At 40.9% G+C, this 27,252-nt stretch overlaps 1 protein-coding gene across 2 annotated transcripts in view; it reads right to left on the bottom strand.

Moving 5' to 3' along the window:
• Positions 1–728: 728 nt before the first annotated feature.
• Positions 729–27,252, bottom strand: part of LOC133551460 (uncharacterized) — a 40,469-nt gene continuing 13,945 nt past the window's right edge. The window contains exons 3-4 of one of the 2 annotated variants that reach the window (XM_061898177.1): positions 10,240–10,405; positions 8,094–9,767 (exon numbers count right to left, since the gene is read on the bottom strand). In XM_061898177.1, the coding sequence (XP_061754161.1) occupies positions 8,473–9,767; positions 10,240–10,405 (1,461 nt within the window). In that variant the 3' untranslated portion in view covers positions 8,094–8,472. Of the gene's footprint in view, positions 3,171–8,093; positions 9,768–10,239; positions 10,406–27,252 lie in introns of those variants that run through there. The other variant, XR_009806500.1, reaches the window with a different exon arrangement.

Genomic DNA, 27,252 nt, shown 5'->3' with positions numbered 1-27,252 from the left:
CCATGGAGTGTTACCTGATGCTATGCTAACTGGTGTGCTAGTACCTGTGATTAAAGATAAAGTTGGAAAGCTAAATAGCTCAGATAATTATAGGCCAATAGCGCTGGCAAGTGTCCAAAGTGTTCAAATCAGTTCTTCTGAGTAGACTGGAGAAGTACATTTTAACCACTGACAGTAAATTTCATTTTAAACGTAAGCATGGCACTGACTAATGTATTGTTGCATTAAATTAAATTTCAGATAAATACAACAGACATAGGGCAGCACGGTGGAGAAGGGATTAGTGCGTCTGCCTCACAATACGAAGGTCCTGGGTAGTCCTGGGTTCAATCCCGGGCTCGGGATCTTTCTGTGTGGAGTTTGCATATTCTCCCCATGACTGCGTGGGTTCCCTCCGGGTATTCCGGCTTCCTCCCACCTCCAAAGACATGCACCTAGGAACAGGTTGATTGGCAACACTAAATTGGCCCTAGTGTGTGAATGTGAGTGTGAATGTTGTCTGTTTATCTGTGTTGGCCCTGCGATGAGGTAGCGACTTGTCCAGGTTGTACCTCGCCTTCTGCCCGATTGTAGCTGAGATAGGCACCAGCGCCCACCGCGACCCCAAAGGGAATAAGCGGTAGAAAAAGGATGGATGGATGGTGTTGCGTTTGGACCAGATCTTCTGCTGGTCACCCCCAGGTACTTTTGATGACACATAAGCTGGTTTTAAATGAATCCCAGACAGATTAGCTTATTTTGACCTTTATTCCAAAGCTTTGGGAGACCAAATTTATGCACAACACATTCAAATCGCATTGCCCTAGTTGATCTGCTAATACTACGGAAGTCCTGCCTTTTACACTATTTCAATTGCCCCTTCTCCCCTTCCCCTCCAGAGTGAATCCACATATCTATTCTCCTTCTAGGCCTGGGAAATTTGAGATAAGAAGGGTGTTATGGCTGCTAGTTACATTCCAAGCTTCAAGGTATACGCATGCCCAACACTTAGCTGTTTTCAAAAATGACTAGGATTTAAAAAGATATCTATCGCTGTCAATCCACCTTCAGATCTTCTACAAAAGATCTCTAACACAATTATAAAACTTCTAAAGCACCTGCCCCACATTAAAGTTTTAGCATGCTCGCACTAAAATAAAAGCCTAGTTACATGGGAGATGGATGGAGGGAGTCCATGTCAAAGTCGTCATGGTCAGCGAGGGAAACTAGCAATTCTCGAAAGTCATCACTTTGCTTGACCCCCTTCAGAGACATAGCAAACCCAGAAACAGGGTGGGGTTGACCTTCTACAGCTCTAACAATGATGCGGGTGCATAGAGACCTAGCACAAGGTGCGATAAAGCAACCGCATGAGGCTAGAGTGGCCAAGAAAACTGCAAAGGAGACCAGGACAGACCTAATTAGGTCAGTCCACCTGCCAAAGGTGCCTTAAAGCCAATCTTTGAAGGGGTCAGAGACTCCGGACAATTCACTAAGGTCCTTAGACAGGGCTTGGAGGCCCTCTAAGGCCCTCTAGACTGAGCCATCGGGGGTGTTGTTAGGAATGAAGGTACAGCATTGGTTACCAAACATTGCACACACACCTTCTTCCTTGGCTAGGATGCGGTCACCAGTCTGAGCATAGCACAAAGCCCAACGGCTGACATCGAGATTCTAATGTACAATCTGTACTCCCCACAATACTAATAATAGAGGGCCCCGGAAAATTGAAAACACGTGTAATTCAGCTTTTGGGCCACATTGGGTGGAATTGTCAACAGGAGGGTACACACTAGCCAACAGACCGCACCCTGGCGGCGTGGGCTCAGAAAACAAGGAGATAAGACAGTTTTAGCAATTTGCGTCAGTCAACCTAAAAGGGGTGGGGTAAGTGTGGGGAAAGGGACGTCCAGCGGAACAAGAAACACAATCACCCATGTTTTGGCTCTTGTCCATGCTAGTCATCCACCTGAGCCACAGGTTGCCTGCACTCGTTCCTAGGGTCAAAGCTGCCAGGTCTTCAGTGGTGATGTCATTAGTATATACAGATGTGAGAGCCTTTGAAACGTCACCGAGGTGGAGTGGCACTTTAGGTGCTACAGAGGGGGCAGAGGTAGTTAACGCCCTCTCAAGGACGTTAATTTTAATAATCCATTTAGAATTTGTACCAGTCAGGTCAACCCCTAACACAACATGAAACGGACTGGGCCAATTGGGCATGACACCCACGTTGGCAATTGTAAGGCGAGGGGATTCTGGGAACGATCAAAATTCCTCTGAAAGGTCATCGCTTCCCAAATAGTTTTGATGTAATAATAGGGGCTAGTGGGATTCCAATGCCCTGTGTAGTGGGTTACCTGCTTCCACCAGGGGCACCCCCCCCTAGAGTATGTATTCTGCTTCCGACACCAATATCTCAGGGTGGAGTCGTAACAAAGATAGAGGTTGGTTCCACGGTAATAGTTATTATGTCCCTCGCAATCAATCACACTGCACAGGTCAAAAAAGTAAGTCTTGCTGTCCCCCTTGATCCAGTCTATTTCAAGTCCACCATATGTTCTAAGACACTTGTCAGTCACTGTCGTCGGGAAGGAAGGACTGAAGCACAAGGACATTAGAACAAGCCTAAGTACCAGTCTGTCAGGGAATACTGCTGGGTGTAACATCCTGCCTTCCGTCTATCAAAATCAGAGTAATTTAGGTAACAAAATGGGGATCAACATCAAACTTTTCACTTATTGCAGCGACAACGATAGTTATGCTGAAAACAAGTAAGAGAAGTTGTATAACAATAAGTACATAAGCTGGTCTCAAGTAAGTATATATGACAGCTTTGGATGTATGATACAGCAGTTGAGCAGGTCTGGTAGATCTACATGACGGCAGACGGCCGCTCAATGGGGGATGATCCCTCTCGGCGTCTTCTTCTGGGCTGTGAGACTATGTGTGTAAGTTACTAAAGTCTCGCTCTTCTATGACCTGGGGGGAGAGGTTACTAGCACGTCACCCCCTTCAGTGGCTAACAGTGAGTCTTCTGCCTGCTCCCGTTCTTCTTCCGATGCCTCAGGCTCAAAAGGCGCTGCTAGGGGGTCGAGTGGGGCAGGTGATGTGGCGATGTCGGCAATGACCTTGATTTTGACTCACTCAACGGGCGGAAGGGTTCCTGGAGTGGTGGATTGTTGCCCACGAATCTGTGCAGAGAAATTATTACACAAATTCTGAATTTGCTCAACGTACCATTTTGGTTTTACGGTGATTCCTCCTTCCAGGGGGGCTGCTGCACCTGGGAAGGGCTGACCTGTGTGCAGTTCAAAGGGTGAAAAACCAGTTTTGTTCATGGACATTTGCATGGTCAATGGTAACGCGTCAACCCACTTCAATTTGCTCCGTGCACAGATTTTAGCCAATTTTGTCTTGATGTTTTGGGTTAATTCTCTCAACCTTACCTTACCCACCCTCACCTCCTCCCCCTTCTATTTCTGGAAAAGGGACTGTGTTTGTAGTACTATCACTTTCAGAAACATCTACGAAAAGGGTCAGCTGACAGTCAAGTAAATTATTCAATATGGGGAAAGCGACAAAATATGCTTATATTTATATTGACAAAAATGCTAGAAAAACACCAACCTTATGGTGGATGCTTTTTGCAATAGTAATTTGACATTCTACCTCACCTGGTGGCCACAATAATTCGTTAAGTCAAGCTCATGTTGTAGAAAGTTGAATGATGCGGACACTATTTGTTACCGAATGCTTTCTATCTGACTTCTGTCTTGGCGACTTTGTATATGTAATAAGCAACTATAATTATCTGATGTGCTTAAATGTAATGTGTAGTTTTAGCTCAGCTGTTGTGTAGCTGCTAGCTCCTTGTAGCCTACAACCGGGGTGTCCAAAATGCAGCCCATAGCTATGTGTTTAACAGACAACTGAAACAATTGAAAATGTGGTATTTGTGTGTCGGTTCAATCATCGGCAGCTACGCCCTGTTTCATCATTGGACCTAAGTATTTGGTTTTCATAGGTGGGACAAAGAGCAAGGGAACAATGTGGGACAGCGTTTGTGTCCATCTTATACCATACAAGTTGTTGCAAAGATATGTCAACATGAGCAGCCACAACTTGAGTTCCAACTTATATATATATATATATATATATATATATATATATATATATATATATAAAAAAGGAGTCAAAGGCCTCCTGGTATGACTCGTCTAACTGGTGATCATAACATATGGCGGGTCGGGTGGTGGTACACATGGAAACAGCTCAGTCACCCAGGGTTTTCACTGATAGAACAGTTGCAGAAGGAGTTGGGGTACTCAGCAGGTGTCAGCCGTTTTTGGTGCTCCAAGCTGTGGTATGAGCTCATGCTCATGGAGGAGCCTTGATAGTGGTCTCGCAGCTTGGTGGTTGTACCGTCAGGTAACACCAGGATGGTCCCTTCTGTGCGATATTGAATGTCAGGGTAAAGTTTGTAAAGCAGGTCATTACTAAGCAGGCACAGTGTGTGCAGGTCGACCACGAAGGGGTACTTTAGTGTGTGTCCAGCAATTTAAACCGGAAGTGGTTTGGTGACAGCTAACATTCTTGTGACCTCAGCGAAGCCTTCGAACCTTCAAAAGGGAAGCACACAGTTTCTTTGGTACCTCTGCATTCAGAATTGGGTGGGTGGCACCAGTGTCAATCACGAACTGAAAACATTGTCCGTTGACACTTAAGTCCAGCACGGGGCCTGTCTGTATTTCCTGCTGGGGCTTCTGCTGTGGGCGCCCTCTGCCACGCCCGTTTCAAAATGTTGGGACAGTCTTGAACCCAGTGACCAGGTTGGTCACAGGCGAAACAGTTTCCACCCCAGACTGGCCTTGAAGCACCGCGTTGTCCACCACCCGAGACCATCTGTCTGGTCTCACATCTGTTGAGGATTCTTTTCTCCGCCTGCTGGAGCTCAAAAAGAAGGTCACCCACTGCTGAATATACTTTAGCTGATTTGTAACCTTTCTGTTCTTTTGACATTTTTGTTTCAGTGATTTGTAAATGAAGGAGTTGTTTCCTCGTTACTCTGTCACAGCCTTGTCGTTGTCCTCTTGCTTAGTCTAATTCTGCATATCACGTTTAAAATCACAGCGATAATTGTCCCATTAAATGTTAACCAATACCCCTATTTTAAAGATCATACCTACTACTTCATGTATATTTAAGTAACTTTTTAAATCAACTAAAGATTATCCATAAATCAATGAGACTATCATTTGTGTCTGTCAGTTAGTTGTGCACACTGACTTCCTGTCGTGCGGGATATTCTACAAAATAAAAGCATACATTTATTTCAATTATTCTTTGTGGTTTGCACTCTGTCTGTTTAGTTAAGCTCTCATAGCTCAGTATGTCCTCTGATTAGAATTTGTTTAACTTTTGGGGGGCGATTTGTCATGACTGGAGCGCTGATTGTGGCGACTTTTGTCTGTAATTTTTCTGCCCTCTTCAGATGCCCTTGTTACTAAGACACATTCCTTATCTCAAATGTCTCACCCAGAAGCACAGCTGTATTATATCAAACCTTAATAATAACAAACAACATTCATCATTCACTCTAACCAACACAAAATGGCCCGGGAGAGTGAAGTCACTGGGCTTCCCTGCTTAGGCTGCTGCACCCGCGACCCGACCTCCGATAAGTGGAGGAAGATGAATAAATGGATGGATCATTCACTCATATGATTTCTGAACTAGGTATTATAAGAACAATTATAAAATACAAATGTATTTCAGCTTTAGGAGTTAACAACCAACCAATCAAACAAACAAACTTGCAGCGAACCACCACCAACAGCATACGCTGACACACAAATACCATTTACGAATACCTTCATTTGTCACTTCGTCATCCTTTATTTAACTTGCTTTTTCATTTACAAACCTGTGTCCATCTTTTCCTTACACCTCCCACAATGTTTCTATTTCTATTCTCCTCTCCTAGAAACCATTCACGTAAGGTTATAACCATCTATTCACTTCACGTTCCATTCAAACCTCTCCTGCTCTCTCTTTCTCTACGTTTCACTTTACCATAAAACTTCCTGTTACTTTTCTTATCTACCAAACGTTTGAGTTCACTACTTTACGAGTGTTGTTAACTTCCCCTTAACCCTTTCAAGAAACGTTCTCTTTTTTATTAATTTTTTTAACCTCTACCTGTTAATTTCATTGTCGACAGCAGTACATTCAATATATCATTAAACAGTAATGATTCATCACATTTTCCCCTGCCGCCATCACATTCCTGTCTGTCATACTCCGTGGCTATTGTGTCTATTTTGTCTTAGTATCTACAGTATCATCCCTGACGACTAGTTTCGAACCCTTTACTCCGAGTCAATTATCCCAGACAATGAGGTCCGAACCCTTTATGTCAGCGTTTCTCAAAGTGTGAGGCGCGCCCCACTGGTGGGGAATAGAGACATGACAGGTGGGGCGCGAGAAACGGGAGGAGATTCCACTTTAATTTTTTTTTTTTTTTTTTTTCATTCTTAGATTTTTTTTTTTACAACCCCGTTTTCTATACAAACTGTAAATCACTTTGTGATTCTGTCTGGGAAATCCGCTATATAAATTTTCCTGTAGGCTTTAAATTTCTAGGTAGGAGCGAAAGTTTGACAGACGCAACAGTAACTAATGAGGCCGGGGCTGAGCGGAACAAACTTTCGCGCGGATGGGTAGCAGGCTAATATGTGGACCACAATTACACAAAATGGATAAATTGGCTTCATATAGAGTTGCATACAGAATTGCTCAATGCAAAAAAAGCACACACAATTGCTGAGCAGCTGATTCTCCCCGCTGCAATAGACATGGTGTCAGTCATGCTTGACGAGACAAGCGCAGCAAAATTAAAAGCTGTCCCACAGTCAAGCGACACAGTTGCGAGACGTATATGCGACATTGCAAGTGATCTTGAGGAACAACTCCTAGACCAGGGGTCGGCAACCGGCTGCTCCGGAGCTGCATGCGACTCTTTGATCACTCTGATGCGGCTCAGCTTGTCACGGCCAGCTTAGCTTGTCATCCTGCTTGTCAAACCTCGGGACACGCCCACGGCCGCGCGCTTCTCCGTCCTACAGCAGCCGCCAGCTGTGGGTGTCCAAGTTAAACGCCTGACAGGGCACCTTGAAGATGTTTCACCCCAGAAGGCCGTTCTTGCTCAGAATCACAAACGGTGTGATATTGAAAACCTCCCCAAACCAGACAAACTTGTGTTCGAAACTTGGAACGCTATCCCCGACTTTTATGTGAACATGAAAAAGTATGCACTTGTAGAGTCCTGTCGATCTTTGGATCCACATATGTATGTGAGCAGGTGTTCTCCAACATGAACTTTATTAAAAACAAACATGGCACACGCCTCACAGATGAGAGTTTACATTCCTGTCTGAAGATAATGGTGACGTCATACAGCCCCGATGTGGAGACGCTGTGCGCTGCGGTTCAGGAGCAGAAATCACATTGACCACGTATGATAAATATTTTAATTTCCTATAATTTTGCATATATTCACATTTTTTAATTGTTCAGGGAAATAGACAGTTTACGGCATTTTTGGTTCTCTGCCAGTGAATAATTTAAGTTTGGCGTTTTTTTTTTCATTACTACAAGGAAAACTTAAATAGACATTAAGTATTTTACTTAACCTTCAATCCGACGTCTTTTTCGGAGTTAAAACGTTTTGTTGCATGCAGACATTTTATTTCATTTTTTCTGCAGTCGTTCATTGATTTCATAACACTAGAACTACCACGGAGGGGTCAATTGACCTTTTTACCTAAAAGACCCACAAGAGGGTCATTTGACCCTTTGGACCCCCTGCGGACACTCCTTTTGTTGTGGAAATGTGGCTGTTAGCAGCTCACAGCTGTCACTTGAGTCACAGAGTCGCTTGAGCCTGTGTGGGGAAGGGGACCCCAAGGCAAGCTTTTAGTATTGAGGTAGGTTATGCGTGTTTTGCATGTGTGTGTGTGTGTGCGTGTGTGCCCATATGGTGGATTTATAAACATATGGTGGATTTTTATGCAGTGAATCATCAGGATCAACGAGAATCTGGGATCAAAACTCTAAACATTTATTGTTAAAAAAATACAAAACAAAACATATTTACAATGAATGCAAAAGCAACTGTTTTCCTAGTTTTCGTGTGGAAGGTTGTTGCAAAAGTAACTTATTTTTGTGTGCCAAAAATAGAAGAAAAAAACATTACAAAGAAAAAAAGCATATTTACAAAGAATGCAAATGAGTGAAATACATTCGAGCAGTCACTAACAATTCTGGCACTGCCATTGCTCCTTTCGGCATTTCCCACATGTGTATTTGTAGCAGTCATCACAGCGCACTGTTGCACGATTGTCCTTCATTTGATTTTAGCCTGACACTTGGCTCTTTGTCCGAGTTGTGGTGTGGAGGGTTGTTGCCGAAGCAATTGCTCCTTTTGGGCCTTTTTCATACCCACGTGGGAGTGAGCCAACTCTCTTGCCAGTTGAAACAGGAAATCCTTCTCCCGGTGCATAATTGATAGAGCACGTGGGCATTCAGTGCTGCAATGTCTATCATGTTGTAGAACACTGCTACTGGCCAGCGCCTTGTTCCTGCGCGGACAGTGTATTCCCGCACCATCTGGTCCATGATATCGACGCCGCACTTTGTTGTGTTGTAGAGTGTGATGGTGTTTGGCTTCTTTTTGGTGGTTTCCTGTGTCTGAATCGTGCTGTGCATGCTGCTGAGAAGATACACAGTCTTCTTCCGCTTGGGCGCATACACAGTCAGTGTGGCACCAGTGGAGGAAAATACCTGGGTGGTAAATTCATCGCGGTGCATCTGTCGAGTTGACGGTGGGATTTCTTGGCGAATCCTGTTGACTGTGCCGCGGATAGTTGAATTCCGGCTAAGTAGTCGTTTTGCAAGTGACAGTGATGTAAAGAAATTGTCTGTGGTAACATGTCTGCCCTTGTCCAAGAATGGTTCCATCAGCCTCATGACTACACTCTCAGACACTCTCTCCCCACGAGGCCGAGTGGGGTCCTTGCCAAGATATGGGAAGATGTTGCAGACGTATTTGGTTTTCAAGTCACACGCCACCCAAAACTTGATACCAAACTTGTCTGGTTTAGTTGCAATGTACTGTGGGAAACAGCAGCGAGTCTTGCACGGGAAAAGTTGTTCGTCAATGGTGATGTGTTGACCAGGGATGTAGGATGTGATGCAGTTGGTGATAAACAATCCCCATATGTTTGAAATTGCAGCAAACCTATCAGTCTGTACTCGCTCGCTGCGGGTGTCTCTGTCATCAAAGCGCAGGTGATGCATGATGTTTTGGAAACGGCCTCGGGACATGGTTTCGATGATGTGTGGGCTTCCCAGGTTTTTCGACCAGCAGTCAGGCAGTGATGGCACCTTGAAGATTCCCCTCATGATGGTGATGGAAATAAATGCCATTAGTTCAGGTATGCCCATGAACCAATCCACATGCTCAGTTTGCTTCGCATGTTGAATTGTACAGTCTCGAATGATGCCAAGCATGTCCAGAGTGATGAAACAAAGGAAGCTCTGAAGGCGACTTGTGATTGACCTCCTGGCCTTAGCTGTTGGCTCTCCATCGGCGCTGTATGGCGATGGTGGGGTGAAATGTGGACCCGTTCCCACCTGTTCTTCATGCCATACTGTGCCATCTTTTGCAGTCTCTGTCACATCAGTCGCCAGCCGAGCTCTCTTTGTTGGTTGGGGAGCACTCTCCTCATCTGTAGCGTGAAAAAAATGTAATTATGAGCAATGGGAAATTCAAATGATATCACAAATGCAAGTATAGAAGCTAATCACTGCAACAATGGTTTATTTTTCTAGTTTCAAGTAATGTAGTAAAAATCACCTTGGAACTAGTATTTTTCAACTAGAAATAAAAACCTCAAATTAGACTATTTTTACTTGTTTTAAGAAATTTGCCGATGGGGCAAGCATTTTTTTTTACTAGGTTAGCAATATTTGCTAGCCAAATTTGCTAGGCAAACAACATTTTCTTGAAATGAGTAAATCAAGCTAGTAAAAAATCTTAGCTAGTAAAAAGGCTTGCCCCATTGGCAAATGTCTTACAACATGTCAAAATAGTCTAGTTTTTAGGTTCTTATTTCTAGTAAAAAACACTAGTTCTGAGGTGATTTACTCCCTCACTGAAATGAAATGTAAAATGGGAAATAATATGGAATGAAATATTACCTGAAGACAACTGAGACAGCTCGGAGTCTGAATCCACCTGGAGATTGATGTCTTCTCCATCCGATTCGCAAGGGTCAGCTCCATCCAGGATCATTTCCAATGCCTGTTGAGTGCTGTATCTCTGCATCTTCGTTCCTTGGAGAGGAGCTTCTTTCACCACAAAATTCTTGAGGGAAATGAAGCAGTAGTCCACATGCACTGGTATTTATCCATCTAACAATTGCCAGGTTGCATTCACATGAGTTGTTATGGTTACATGGCATGGGAGATTCACACGTTAATTCAACCATTATCTGGTTGCAGTCATATGATTCGTCATGATCACATGGGACATGTAGGATACTTCTCTTGTTGTCTTATTTAAATTTGACTTTACTAAATTTATTTATATTATCATTTGGTGCAGCCGGGCTGGAGCAGCAAGGGATAGAAAGAGAAAAAAAAGGAAGACAGAGGGGGAAATTGTGGCAATCAGATGGGGATTAGACAGTGTTATTTCATATTAAATTTCAAAAGAGTTTTGTGGCTCCCATTGTTTTCTTTAATTTGTGAAATGGGTCAAAATGGCTCTTTGAGTGGTAAAGGTTGCCGACCCCTGTTGTAGACAAATTAAAATAAAGTCGTTTTGCTTTACAAGTGGACGAAGCTACTGACAGCAATAAGGACTGCCTTTTCATCGCGTACGTCCGCTTTGTGAATGGCAAGTCATTGTGCGAGGATTTACTGTTTTGGAAATACATAAAACATAGAGCCACTGCTGATGAGCTGTTCTAGATAATAGACGGTTTCCTCAAAGAACACAACCTTAAATGGGAAAACTGTGTGGGCTTTTGCTCTGACGGCGCACAGACAATGGCAGGGTCAAGAAACGGGCAGCAGGCTCTAATAAAGAGGGTTGCGCCAAATGCGCATTGGACACACTGCGTCATTCACCGGGAAGCACTCGCGTCACGGCAGCTCAGCCTTGAACTCAATGAGGTTTTAACAGATGTTGTGAGCGCGGTAAATTTGATCAAAACACGAAAAAGTGGCACTTTTAATTTATTTATTATGGAACTTGATGCAAATTATTTGATTTATTATTGAACTTGATGCAAGTTATTTGATTTATTATTGAACTTGATGCAAGTTATAACACTTTTATTTGATTTATTATTGAACTTGATGCAAGTTATAACACTTTTATGTGATTTATTATTGAACTTTATGCAAGTTATAACACTTTTGTTTCATTTATTATTGAACTTTATGCAAGTTATTTGATTTATTATTGAACTTGATGCAAGTTATTTGATTTATTATTGAACTTGATGCAAGTTATTTGATTTATTATTGAGCTTGATGCAAGTTATAACACTTTTATTTGATTTATTATTGAACTTGATGCAAGGTATAACACTTTTATGTGATTTATTATTGAACTTTATGCAAGTTATAACACTTTTGTTTCATTTATTATTGAACTTTATGCAAGTTATTTGATTTATTATTGAACTTGATGCAAGTTATTTGATTTATTATTGAACTTGATGCAAGTTATTTGATTTATTATTGAGCTTGATGCAAGTTATAACACTTTTATTTGATTTATTATTGAACTTGATGCAAGTTACAACACTTTTGTTTTATTTATTATTGAACTTGATGCAAGTTATTTTATTTATTATTGAACTTGATGTTATTTTATGTTATTGAGTTTGAGTGTATACAACTTGATGTTACTTGATGTTCAATAAATTTGAAAATGTTAAGCTTGGCATTAGCGTTCTTTTGGGGCGATGGGGGCAGGTGGGGCTTGAAAACTCCCCCTTGTCCAAAGCGGGGGATGACAAAAAAAGTTTGAGAACCACTGCTTTATGTCATCCCCGATGACGGGTTTCAAACCTTTTATTCAGTCACTCGTCCCCAACAACGGGGTTCGAATCCTTTTCTCTTTTAGGGGAGATCAAATCCCAAAACAGGACGAGCCACACCCAACTATTTGCTTACTCGTCAGTAAAGCAGCCCGTCACGTAATCTGAAGTGTTCCCAACATGTTACTCTTTTGCCGACGTCTAACGACCCAGGGTGAGCCTCACTTTTCAATAAAACAGTCCGTCACTATGGTCCAAACACAATGACGTGAGTTGACCACTATTTACAACTATTGTGTAATAGCGGACAAGGCAAAAATGCAACCAATCTATCAAAATCACCACTCTGTTTCTGGGGTACAAAACGGTCTTTGACTTACAGACTTCAGGACAGACTCCTAATGCAGATTTTAGAAAAATTATCTGCTCACCTTTATTTATGTGTTGGCCAAGTGAGTCTGTCCGGAAGATTGTAAGAGATGTCCAATCCTCAGCGTGTCATCCCGGACGAACCCCCAAACTGTTGCGTTTGGACCAGATCTTCTGCTGGTCACTCCTCAGGTTCTTTTGATGACACATGAGCTGGTTTTAAATTAATCCCAGACAGAGTAGCTTATTTTGACCTTTATTCCAAAGCGTTGGGAGACCAAATCTATGCACAACACATTCAAATCGCATCGCCCTAGTTGATCTGCTAATACTACGGAAGTCCTGCCTTTTACACTATTTCACTCGACCCTCCCCTCCCCCTCCTCCTCCAGAGCAAATCCACATATCTATTCTCCTTCTAAGCCTGGGACATTTGAGATAAGAAGGGTGTTATGGCTGCTAGTTCCAAGCTTCAAGGTCTACGCATGCCCAACACTTAGCTGTTTTCAAATATGACTAGGATTTAAAAATATATCTATCTCTGTCAATGGATGGATGTTTATGTGCTTTATTGATGCTTCTAAAGCAGGGGTCTCAGACATGCGGCCCGCAAGACGTTATTTTGCGGCCCCCACCTTAATATGAAAGTTTAATGTTAGTGCGGCCCACGAGTTTTATATGAATGCCGCTTGACAGTGTTGTGTTATTTGGGTCCAAAATGCCTCTTTCAACGTTCTGGGTTGCTTACACCTGCGTTAGTGGAAAAGTGGCAAGTGACGTTGCCATGGAGACAAGGGTTTTCTTACGTGCCCGGCTTCAGTCACACTGCGACACCTGTCCGTCAGTAATAACAATCCCCGATAACCTTTACCAATTCGACTTATTAGTTTTTTTATTATTTAATTTGCATTGCCTCACACGATGAACAATACATATATTTCTAAATGATACCGGATAACACTCCGGGAGCTGGCATTTTTTTGCGCTCGCTTATCCCGGTACTTTACTATTATCCGTCGACCGCCGTGTTGCTGTAGGGAGGAAAAGCGTAACGACACATTGCGGAAATAACATTATTTTCCATGCGTCGGTTAAATACAAATATATTTTACAAGCCAAAACATGTCTTTTTCAACGCCTGCAGTGAAGATAAAGGTTAGTGATGAGCAAATACAATTCCAGGAAAAGTGGGAAATGCAATATTTCTTTGTTGAGCACAGGGGCACCCCGACGTGTCTTATTTGCACAGAGAAAGTTGCAGTGCACGAGGGATACAATTTGAAACGTCATTATACAACTAGACATGCTGAGGAGTATGCAAAAAAATGTTTAGGAAATCTTTTCTTGTGGCCCAGCCTCACCCAGACTCTGCATCCAGTGGCCCCCAGGTAAAGTGAGTTTGAGACCCCTGTTCTAAACCATTCAATAGAGTTAATCATAAAAACTTATTTTTTGTATTGTCTAAAAGGGGTGTCCCTCGGTTTTTAATCAGAATCTTGGGTAATTGTGATTCTTGTCAGACAATGAGAGTAAGATGGCGGTATATGTTATCAGATTCATTCCATGTGAGCAATGGTGGGCACCAAAGCGGGATTTTGTCACCGTTCCTTTTTAAATGAATTTGTAAATGAATGATTTGTCTCTGATGTTAAATGCATCTGGTACTGGTTGTAGGATTGGTGACTTAGTCACCAGTTTATGACTCATGCACACAGATGATTTGGTCATTGTTAGCCCTTATAGTGCTGGTCTTCAACAGCTTATGAAAATATGCACACAGTATGCCATACTTGCCAACCCTCCCGGATTTTCCGGGTGACTCCCGAAATTCAGCGCCTTTCCCGAAAACCTCCCGGGACAATTTTCTCCCGAAAATCTCCCGAAATTCAGGCGGAGCTGGGGGCCACACCCCTTCCAGCTCCATGCGGACCTGAGTGAGGACAGTCTGTTTTCACGTCTGCTTTCCCACATTATAAACAGTGTGTCTGCCCAATGACGTTATAACTGTAGAATGATTGAGGGTGAGTTCTTGGTTTCTTATGTGGGTTTATTGTTAGGCAGTTTCATTAACATCCACCAAGCCCGGTAATAACACACAACAACAGCAGTCATGTTTACGTCTACCATAAGGCAGTTGATCTGCCGTAAACAGCATGTGGCACTCTTAAACATGTCAATACTATGCACCACAACACCTCCACGCAACTTCAACCCTTTACTAATATCCTCCTCCATTCACATCCCATTTCCTCGGATTGTAAATAACCTAATGTAAATAATTGAATGTATTTCTAATGTATATACTTGTTCTTATGCTATTCGAACTCACTATGTTCTCTGCTCGCTGTACATATCCTACTAAGTAAGACCTACACTGTTTCAATGTCCATTTCTCTGTTGATGCAATTGTTGATGACTGAAGTACTGATATCAACCAAAGCTCCTCATCCCATCCCCCGGATTGTAAATAATGTAAATAATTCAATGTGTATAATATGATGATTAACTTGTGTGATGATTGCATTATGCTGAGTATAGTATATATTTGTACCATGAATTGATTAACGTGGACCCCGACTTAAACAAGTTGAAAGACTTATTTGGGTGTTACCATTCAGTGGTCAATTGTACGGAATATGTACTGTACTGTGCAAACTACTATTAAAAGTTTTAATCAATCAATCAATCATGCATATGTGACAATAACATCTACGGCTTTTAGAGAATGCAGTGCACAGCTGTGCACGCAACAGCTGTAAATATACTCCTCCCCTCTTAACCACGCCCCCGACCACTCCTCACCCCCCGAAATCGGAGGTCTCAAGGTTGGCAAGTATACAGTATGCTTGTGATTTTAACATCATATACAATGCTAAGAATAGCAAGATCATGATAGTTAGAAGTAGAGAAGACAGAGTCAGCATTACCTGACTTCTCTCTATCTGGTTCTGCACTTATTGTGTGCAGTGAAATTAAATATCTGGGACATATTATTACCAATTACCTGTCTGATGATGTCCTCACTTCCAAGACTGCTAAAATCTATATGCACACCATTATATTCTCACATATAAACCTTTGTATCACAACGTGGTTAGAGTGTTCACCGTGAGATCAGTAGGTTGAGAGTTCAAACCCCGGCCGAGTCATATCAAAGACTATACAAATGGGACCCATTACCTCCCAACTTGGCACTCAGTATCAAGGGTTGGAATTAAACCATTAAAAATAATCCCGGATGCGGCCACTGCTGCTGCTCCCTGCTCCCCTCACCTCCCAGGGGGTGATCAAGGGTGATGGGTCAAATGCAGAAAATAATTTTGCCACACTTAGTGTGTGTGTGTGTGTGTGTGTGTGTGACAATCATTGGTACTTTAACTAAAACCCATCACGTCTTTCGTCAAAAGGGCAGTTAAAAATCCTTTACAGGAGACCAATGCACTTCCACAATTGTATTATTCTAAAAAAAACTCAACATTCTTGATCTGGATAGCTAGGAGAATATTTTGGATGCTTGTCTCTTCTACAAAGTTGTACTTGTACCCCTACCATTTGGTGAATTCATTCAGAGGACAAACAGTGAAGGACGGAGAACTACGGCCTTGTCCGCAGGTGATTACAAAACAGAAAGACGTCGAACAAAATTTGGTCAAATGGTCACCTTTGTAAGAGGAATGCGATCCTGGAATAAGTTGCCCACACACATTGGAGACTGTGATAACTATCCACTTTAAAAAAACAAAACGTACACACTGGCTAAAAATAAATCAGACATGCACCCATCAAACCATTAAACACTGTTTCCAGACTCCAGCCTGTTCCAGTGGGCTTCTGATCCAGGGTATTTGAAGCTGTGAGTGAATTGTCTGTCCTGCTCTATTGTCTTGTAATTGTGTATTGCAACTGCTTGTCTTGACTAATTTATTTGGGTCTTATTTCTGTAATCATGGTTTTAAAGTCCTATGTGTCTCACTGTGTGATGTTCGAAACCTGCCTTGGGACTACGGCTGAAAACGATAAGTCCGGCACATTTTCACTCTTTATTCAAGTGTTGATTAATGTGCACTGTCCCAATTAAAAAAATGAAATACGATGACAAAAATATTTATATACAGCGTTGGAAGTAATATGCTCAAGGAAACATGCTGTGTCGAAAGTTCAGTATGTGCTCAGTTTCGGTAAAGATCACATTTTTTGAAGCATAATGCACACCTGTGGTGGTGCTTTAAACAAGCCAGTGTTAGGAAGCTCACAGTGGCTGACAATGACAGCGTGAGACTGTTTCCAAGAGCTTCAAGGTGCTGCAGTGCAAGCCAAATGTTTGTCAGTATTGGGGTCCCCACCTGCTCTGCCACTTTAAGTCATCTCATGTACAGGACTCCATTGAATAGCACGGCATGCTAATCGATGCTAACATGCTATATAGGCTAGCTGTATGTACAACTGTAGCTATATTTGCATCCAGCCTTTCCTTTCCACCCACATTTAATGCCAAACAAACACTTACCAATCGACGGATTTAAGTTGCTCCTGCACATTTTACCGGCGATGCTAAGGCAGACATGGCACAGAGATGTATGGATATCTTACGACACTCAATCATTGGTTAGAATGCGATTGCCGAATAGCGTCAATAGCTATTCGTTCAATAGCTTCAGTTTCTTCAATTTCTTTTTTGCTATCTGCTTCCATACTCCAACCATCTGTTTCAATACATGCGTAATCTGTTGAATCGCTTAAGCCGCTGAAATCCGAGTCTGAATCCGAGCTAATGTCGCTATATCCGCCATGTTGTTTGTATTGGCATCACTGGATGACGTCACAGGAAAATGGACGGTGGCTTCACAGATAGCGAAAATCTGGCACTTTAAAGCCTTTTTTCGGGATATTCCATGATGGGTAAAATTTTGAAAAAAAACTTCGAAAAATAGAACAAGCCACTGGGAACTGATTTTTTATTGGTTTTAACCCTTCTGAAATTGTGATAATGTTCCCCTTTAAGAACAACCTTTCTCAAAATCCAATTGCAATACATTTAGGGATTTCAACTTCTACGGTCCATAGTATGATCAAAAGGTTCAGAGAATCCGGAGAAATCACTCCACGTAAGCGGCATGGCCGGAAACCAACATTGAATGACCGTGACTTTCAATCCCTCAGACGGCACTGTATCCAAAACCGACATCAATCTCTAAAGGATATCACCACATGGGTTTAGGAACACCTCAGAAAACCACTGTCACTAAATACAGTTTGTCGCTACATCTGTAAGTGCAAGTTAAAGCGCTACTATGCAAAGCGAAATCCATTTATCAACAACATCCAGAAACGCCGCCGGCTTCTCTGGGCCTGAGATCATCTAAGATGGACTGATGCAAAGTGGAAAAGTGTTCTGTGGTCTGAGTTCACATTTCAAATTGTTTTTGGAAATATTCAACATCGTGTCATCCGGACCAAAGGGGAGGCGAACCATCCAGACTGTTATTGATGCAAAGTTCAAAAGCCAGTATCTGTGATGGTATGGAGGTGCATTAGTGCCCAAGGCATGGGTAACTTACACATGTGTGAAGGCACCATTAATGCCAAAAGGTACATACAGGTTTTGGAACAACATTTGCTGCCATCTAAGTCCCGTCTTTTTCATGGACGCCCCCGCTTATTTCAGCAAGACGATGACAAGCCACATTCAGCACGTGTTACAACAGTGTGGCTTTGTAAAAAAAAGTGTGCGGGTACTTTTCTGGCCCGCCTGCAGTCAAGACCTGTCTCCCAAAGACCTAGACCTGTCTTTCAAAGCTTCAACAATTAGTTTCCTCAGTTCCCAAACGTTTATTGAGTGTTGTTAAAAGAAAATGTAATGTAACACAGTGGTTAACATGCCCTTTCCCAACTACTTTGGCACGTGTTGCAGCCATGAAATGCTAAGTTAATTATTATTTGCAAAAAAAAAAATAACGTTTATGAGTTTGAACATCAAATATCTTGTCTTTGTAGTGCGTTCAATTGAATATGGGTTGAAAATGATTTGCAAATCATTGTATTCCGTTTATATTTACATCTAGCACAATTTCCCAACTCATATGGAAACAGGGTTTGTAAATTCAAAATGTTTATCATGGTTCTTCTTCTTTGTACTTGTTAACACTTTAAGCTTAAAGAGGTTTTTTTAAGCGGATAATGTTAGTACATTGTTCGATTGCTTTGCTTAATCCATTCCATAATTGAATTCAACATACTGATATACTGAAGGTCTTAAGTGTTGTACGTGCATACAAATGTTTTAAATTACATTTTTCTCTAAGATTATATTTCTCCGCTTTTGTTGAGAAGATTGTTGTATATTCTTGGGTAGCAGATTATAGTTTGCTTTGTGTATAATTTTAGCTGTTTGCAAATTCACTCTGTCGTGGAATTCAAGTAATTTTGATTCAATAAATAAAGGTTTTGTATGTTCTTTATATCCAACGTTATGTATTATTCTGACTGATCTTTTTTTTAACCGATAAGGAATGAGGTGTACTTTTGTAGTTATTTCCCCATATTTCTACTAGGGGTGGGCAAATTAATGCGTTAATTACGAGTTAACTCATCAATCTATTAACACCGACAATTATTTTATCGCACATTTGCGTATGTTGTTTACATGCTTTTATTTTGTTAACGCCTGTTCTTAACAAGATGGCGTCGCCCGGATGGGCTTCGGCGTCGAGGGGCTCTTGGTAAAGATGGAACATTTGGCAAAAATACCGGACAATTCTGCAAATTTCATGGCTGGCTTACAGCGTGGTCACTCCGGGATCACTTACGACCGCCAGACAATTCTGAATGTGGATAGATCGGGCCGTTTTGGACTGAATGACGCGTGCTTGCTAGACCGGCTAGCTAGCATGGGAATACTTTGCCAGCTACATCCAGCGGCCTGTGAAGCAGCGGAGTATTTGTGTTGTCTGTCTATTTATGAATAATGCAGACGAGGCGTGTTGGCTGAGTTCTTAACGTTTGCTTTCAGAGCGTGCATATCACAACATACAAGATGCCGTCATGGCGACACAACCTATACCGGGCTACCGCGCATGCTCGTCACTCCTGTTGCATGCTGGGTAGGGTAGTTCTTTTTTTCCCTGGCTCATAACATCACAATATAGTACCATTTATATGATGCGTTTAGTTTATCAAAGCACCAAGCAAACAATCGGAAAATTCCCATCATATCAATTCCTAGATATGGTCATAGTTATTTTATGTGCACTACGCAGAATAAACACAACATTATTAATATTGCTACTACGGATAATTTGATCAAAAATTCCCTAAAACAGCCCACTACCTATAATATAGGTTTTTTAAACATAAGATCCCTGATTAAAGAAAATGTTTCTGCTGTTACCTCAGAAATTGTCTGTTCAGATCTTATGATTGTGGCTCAGAGATTTGTATGTAGATTATATTTATTTTCCATAACAAACAGGATAACTTAAATACCCTGGCAGTGGCAATACGCTTAAATGTTTGTATTTACATTTTTTGAGTTGATTTTCATAAAATATGCTATTTAACTGCTACTGTTTAACAAGGACTGATTTAAATTGTGTTTGCACAACAAATGTTTTGGCGCTTTTGTTCATGTGGGAGAATATTCCAATAAAGGTGCACTACACACTACCTTTTAATTAATTATTGGGCTTTGCGTATACAATGCAGTTAATCGCGATTAATCGGAGAAATAGTGCGATTAACTTCGATTAAAATTTTTAATCGTTGCCCAGCCCTAATTTCTACACAATAACCCAGATATGGTAACACTAGCAAGCAGTAGAGAATATTATTGATGAGGTTGATATTTCTCTCAGTTTTTAACAACGTGGATCATGTTTTCACAAAACTCACTCAGTATGGAGATACAGACGTTTGTAAATGCATGTGTTATAGCTAACCAAAACCAAAACAATATTTTGTATGGATTTTGTTTCATGATTTATAACTCATATTGGAGTTGGAGACAAAGAGGACCAAAGCCATCCTGGGTGCACATCCAGCTCCTATCTAACCGAAGATTCTTGGCCACTGGAAGATTTCAGTGGTATAGTGGAGACATATGCGGTATTTCACGGTTGACTCGAAGTTGATTGTTGAATGCAATCATTTTGCTGGCCCCAAATTGGAAATGATGATGATTTCGTAGACAACTCCCTCGATAGATTGGTGTAAAAAAAGCGCCTTGTCTCTGCCACATTTTTATCTGTGCTAGATTTTGGTGATCTTTTTTATATGAATTCTACTCATTCCTGTTTTCAGATGGTGGTATGTTTTTACCATGCGTCTTTGAGGTTCATCACAAACTGTAGAGCCATGACACACTACTGTGACTTGTAGTCTCGGGTGGGATGGCCTTCTCTGTCCATTAGAAGACGGTGTCACTGGTACACTTTTACCTACAAGGCTCTTCTGGGACTATTGCCCGAAATAGATTTGTGCATTGATTTCACAGAGAAGTACGGACTCTTATGCACTGAGATCCAACGATCGGCTGTTGCTCTCTGTCCATTTTGCCCGCACTGAGCTGGGGAAAAAAACTTTTGTCTATACCGGTGGTCACCAACGCGGTGCCCGCGGGCACCAGGTAGCTCGTAAGGACCAGATGAGTCGCCCGCTGGCCTGTTCTAAAAATAGCTCAAATAGCAGCACTTATCAGTGCGCTGCCTCTATTTTTTAAATTGTATTTATTTACTAGCAGGCTGGTCTCGCTTTGCTCGACATTTTTATTTCTAAGAGAGACAAAACTCAAATAGAATTGAAAATCCAAGAAAATATTTTAAAGACTTGGTCTTCACATGTTTGAATGAATTCATTAATTTTTCTACTTTGCTTCTTATAACTTTCAGAAAGACAACTTTAGAGAAAAAATACAACCTTAAAAATGATTTTAGGATTTTTAAACACATATACCTTTTTACCTTTTAAATTTTTTCCTCTTCTTTCCTGACAATTAAAATCAATGTTCAAGTAATTTTTTTTATTTATTGTAAAGAATAATAAATACATTTTAATTTAATTCTTCATTTTAGCTTCTGTTTTTTTGACGAAGAATATTTGTGAAATATTTCTTCAAACTTATTATGATTAAAATTGAAAAAAAAAATTCTGGCAAAACTAGAAAATCTGTAGAATTAAATTTAAATCTTGTTTCAAAGTCTTTTGAATTTCTTTTAAAAACAATTATCTGGAAAATCTAGAAGAAATAATGATTTGTCCATCCATCCATCCATTATCTACCGCTTATTCCCTTTTGGGGTCGCGGGGGGCGCTGGCGCCTATCTCAGCTACAATCGGGCGGAAGGCAGGGTACACCCTGGACAAGTCGCCACCTCATCGCAGAATAATGATTTGTCTTGGTTGGAAATATAGCTTGGTCCAATTTGTTATACATTCTAACAAAGTGCAGATTGAATTTAAACCTATTCAAACCATGTCATCAAAATTCTACAATTAATCTTAATCAGGAAAAATTACTAATGATGTTCCATAAATTCTTTTTTTATTTTTTTCAAAAAGATTCGAATTAGTTAGTTTTTATCTTCATTTTTTTCGGTATAATTTTGAATTTTAAAGAGTCGAAATTGAAGATAAACTATGTTTCAAAATTAAATTTTCTTTTTTTTCGTGTTTTCTCCTCTTTTAAACCGTTCAATTACGTGTTTTTTTCATCATTTATTCTCTACAAAAAACCTTCCGTAAAAGGAAAAAAAATGAACGACGGAATGACAGACAGAAATACCCTTTATATATATATATATATATATATATATATATATATATGTATATATATATATATATATATATATATATATATATATATATATATATATATATATATATATATATATATATATATATATATATATTGATTTATTTATTAAAGGTAAATTGAGCAAATTGCCTATTTCTGGCCATTTATTTAAGTGTGTATCAAACTGGTAGCGCTTCGCATTAATCAGTACCCAAGAAGTAGCTCTTGGTTTCAAAAAGTTTGGTGACCCCTGGTCTATATAGTTCCTTGTGCTTGGAACATGCTACAAAGAGACTGGAAGCTGACTGAATTGTTATCCTTAAATGCTTTCAAATCTAAACTGAGAGCATTTGAAGGAGCATCAGTTATCTCTAACTGTTTTACTTGATGTCCATCCTGTCATTTTAATGTGTAATGTGAATGTGAATTTATGTGTGATTTTGCTGCCTCTTGGCCAGCAGTCCCTTGAAAAAGAGGTTTTTAATTTCAATGGGATTTTTTAAAACAACATAGATTACAGGTTCTGGATGCTGTGGAGCTGTCTTGGTTGACAAGACACTGCAACATCACGTGTACATCGGAAATCTCCGATGGAAATCTCCATATCAAGTGGAAACCAGATGTGTACTCAACCATTTGCTACATAGCAGACAGTCAGGCACACTTCCATGGAGGTGGCAATATGAGTTTACCATCAGATGTTTTTCTCACTGTTTGCCCTTTTCTCAACTTGACGTTTCTGTAATTTAAAGGCCTACTGAAACCCACTACTACCGACCACGCAGTCTGATAGTTTATATATCAATGATGAAATCTTAACATTGCAACACATGCCAATACGGCCTTTTTAGTTTACTAAATTACAATTTAAAATTTCCAGCGGAGTTTCCTGTTGAAAACGTCGCAGAATGATGACGCGTGTTTGTGACGTTTTTGGTTGAGTGGACATTTTTAGCCCAGCACCACTTACGGCTAAAAGTCGTTTCTTTTCATCGCACAATTACACAGTATTTTGGACATCTGTGTTGCTGATTATTTTTCAATTTGTTCGATTAATAATGGAGACTATAAAAAGAATGCTGTTGGTGGAAAGCAGTGGATTGCAGCTGCCTTTAACAACCGAAACACAGCCAGTGTTTCTTTGTAAGTTGTGAAGCTTTAACACAGAGCGGTCAACCGAACATGTTTCTCTATGTCAACCAGCATGTTTTTGGATGGTAAAATTGTGATGATAAGTCGGCTCTTACCGGAGACTTGAGTGGCTTACGCGACCTCATCCTGCAGCTCAAAAAGGCAGCTGTGAACTTGGCTCCTCGGCTTTTCTCAGAGACACTGTCGTTCACCGAAGCCATCCGACTTTCAGGTATGTCTTCATAATCTCACTAAAATACTATTACCACAATAAGCAGATAAGGGATTTTCCAGAATTATCCTAGTAAATGTATCTTATTACATCTGAAACTCTCCCACTGCCGCGGCCTGGAGCCGTCTCCTTTTCTTTTCTTTTTTTCTTTCTTTTTTTTGTGTTTTTCACTCCAACTTTCCTCATCCACGAATATTTCATCCTCGCTCAAATTAATGGGGAAATCGTCGCTTTCTCGGTCCGAATTGCTCTTTCTGCTGGTGGCTCACATTATAAACATTGTGAGGATGTGAGGATCCCTCACACCGGTGACGTCACGCGCACATCGTCTGCTACTTCCGGGACAGGCAATGCTTTTTTATTAGCGACCAAAAGTTGCGAACTTTATCGTTGATGTTCTCTGCTAGATTCTTTCAGCAAAAATATAGCAAAATCGCGAAATAATCAAGCATGGCACTTTGAATGCACCTGCTATCCCCGTTTAAATAAGTAAATCTCATTACAGTAGGCCTTTGACTTTGGGAATTCTTGAGAAGTCCAGTACACAATGCTCTTTCCTAATTTTCTTTTACAGCTTTCTGACAGAACTTTTTTTGTCTACTACTGTATGTTTTTAAAGTATACAAATACTATCATATCCTAACAATATAGAATATCCCCCAAAACGTATTTTAGTTGTTGAATCAAAAAATGTAACCATTTTATTTCAGTAGTTACATTCAAAACGTAAAACTATTTTAATCTGCAAATAGACCCTAATTAGTGTTCAATATTTTAAAACTAAAATCTCCAACCTTTGATGATTGTAGTTTTTAGCAAACCAAAGCCTAATTCAGTAAGCCATAACAACTATAATCAATCCATTCGTCCATTTTCTTTCGCTTATCCGGGGACAGGTCGCGGGGGCAGCAGCCTAAGTAGAGAATCCCAGACTTTCCTCTCCCCAGCCACTTTGTCCTGCTCCTCCGGGGGAATCCCGAGGCGTTCCCAGGACAGCCAGGAGACATAGTCTTCTCAATGTGTCTTGGGTCTTCCCAGTGGCCTCCTACCGGTCGGACGTGCAATAAACACCTGACCGGATCCCCGAACCACCTAATCTGGTTCCTCTCGATGTGGAGGAGCAGCGGCTTTACTTTGAGCTCCTCCCGGATGGCAGAGCTTCTCACCCTATCTCAAAGGGTGAGACCTGCCACCCGGCGGAGGAAACTCATTTCGGCCGCTTGTACCCGTGATCTTGTCCTTTCGGTTATAACCCAAAGCTCATGACCATACGTGAGGATGGGAACGTAGATCGACTGGTAAATTGATAGCTTTGCCTTCCGGCTCACCACAACAGATCGATACAGCGTCCGGATTACTAAAGACACCGCACCAATCCGCCTGTCGACCTCAAGATCCACTTTTCCCTCACTCGTGTACAAGACTCCGAGGTACTTGAACTCCTCCACCTGGGGCAAGATCTCTTCCCCAACCCTGAGATTTCACCCCACCCTTTTCCGGGCAAGAACCACGGATTCAAACTTGGAGGTGCTGATTCTCATCAACGTCGCGTCACACTCGGCTGCAAACCGAGCCTGTGAAAGCTGAAGATCCTGCTCAGGATCATATTAACATATGACCAGAGGTGATGGACACACACACACACACACACACACACACACACACACACACACACACACACACACACACACACACACACACACACACACACACGCACACACACACATACGGTTCTTAAACTGCAATCATTTTTTTAAAGCACGATTAACATCTTGACTCGTTTTTGACCTTTGGTTCGTTCGGTAGCCTGAGGAAAATAAATTGCATCCAGTTACTATGGAACCACAAGCACAGGCAATAGCAACCAGAAATGTATAAAGAAAACATTATTGAAGTCTCAGGTCCAAATTAAGTAAGTCGTTGTAAGGACAAGACAAGACTATTTTAACTGAAATCCCCATGAGACGACATCATTAGAGAACAGTCCCACAATACGAACATGCTTTGTCAAAGATTAATTCTTCCTCAGGCTGTCTAAATTGAAGAGGGGTGACTATAAATATATATTTATATATTGTTTGTCTCTCAGTCTGGGCCCTGGCGTAGTTGATCATTTACTGTACATAAGTGTGTTTGGAAGCGTCAGCCGAGGGCGCGATACCAGGAAACGTTGTCTGGGAATGACAAAATACCTAGCAAGGCATTTGTGTTAAGGCCACCACAGGTTCTTAGAATCACAAAGAACTCACATTTGCTTAGTTTGACATGGCAGCAGTGCTCACGAGTGATTGTCGTGATTGTTCTAAATGAACCAACTGATCCTACATACAGTGCTTGTGATTGGTTGTTGTTGTCTTGCCTGAAGCCATCAGCTAACAGGTTTTTCTCAACATTTCTCTGAAGGCAAAAACTGTATGTTCTTGATAAACCTACAATTACATGTGCATTCTCATCTTGACGTGTTGCCTTCCAGCTGACGAGGGCTTGACAGATCCAATCCATACAATGCAAATACCGTCAAGACAAAAAAATCTTGCTCTCTAAATGTCACCTGGTGAGATTCTGTTTCTCACACATCTCCTTTTCTTATTCACATGCCGTCGTATATTGGAGAAAAGGGATGAAAATGATAAGGGTCCACACATAGCTTTCAGTAGCCTCCATGACAAAATGATTATGCATACACTGAACTAACATATATATAATCATTCGAATGAATCTGAATTAAAACAAAGCTACAAGTCATACAATATTATAATTTAATACATTCAATAACCCCCCTTGGCCCCTTCCTAAAAAGATGGTTTGGCGACACCGCGGTTCGTTCTTTTCCGCCATGGTTCACATCGCAATTAACTTAATTGAGAGCGAACCCCAGCTGGGTTAGGATGACCCCCAAAAAGCACAAGCCTGGACATCAAAAACAAGTTAGGAAGGAGGCTTGGAGTTTGAGCAACAGAGCAGGGGCCAAGGACAGTAAAAATGTATTTCCAAAATAAGCGACGTTTCAGTGCGCACTTGCGCAATTGCACACTGCCCATGCGTCCTCTGCAGACGGCAAAGCATATGGAGAGCACAAAGTCAAATCCAATCTAAACTCTAAATAAAATAAAGTCAAACAATATGTTCTGTAGCATTTTGCCATGCCATGAAAGCTTGTATATGCATATATATATATATATATATATATATAAATTGTATATATGTGTGTGTATATGTGTGTGTACATATGTATATATGTAAGTGTGTGTGAATTTAAATGTATTATATATAGATAATATATAGCATCTACGCAGCAACCACTGAATTGAATTATTTTATATATATTATTGTATTATATATTGTATATGTATAGGGGTGGGACCTAATAAGTTTACTTCTTCCCACTCCCTTTTGAGCCAATCTTGACATCAACAAAAGATTGGTCACATGTAATGTTTTCAATGTAGGTGTAAAAATAATGTATATATATATATATATATATATCTCTTTTGTATTTCATGTCATTCTTTTGTTTTGTTTGCATGGCTCAAAATAAACTATTCATTCATTCATTCAAACTGTGCGCAACACCATACACTTAGCAAAACTCGACATGCATTTTCTGCCGTACAAACCAGGCCAAAACCAAATCTTTGTCC

This window comes from Nerophis ophidion, linkage group LG04 (assembly GCF_033978795.1).
Source record: "Nerophis ophidion isolate RoL-2023_Sa linkage group LG04, RoL_Noph_v1.0, whole genome shotgun sequence".
Taxonomy (NCBI): Eukaryota; Metazoa; Chordata; class Actinopteri; order Syngnathiformes; family Syngnathidae; genus Nerophis; species Nerophis ophidion.
This window is presented reverse-complemented; position numbering and strand designations above follow the sequence as displayed.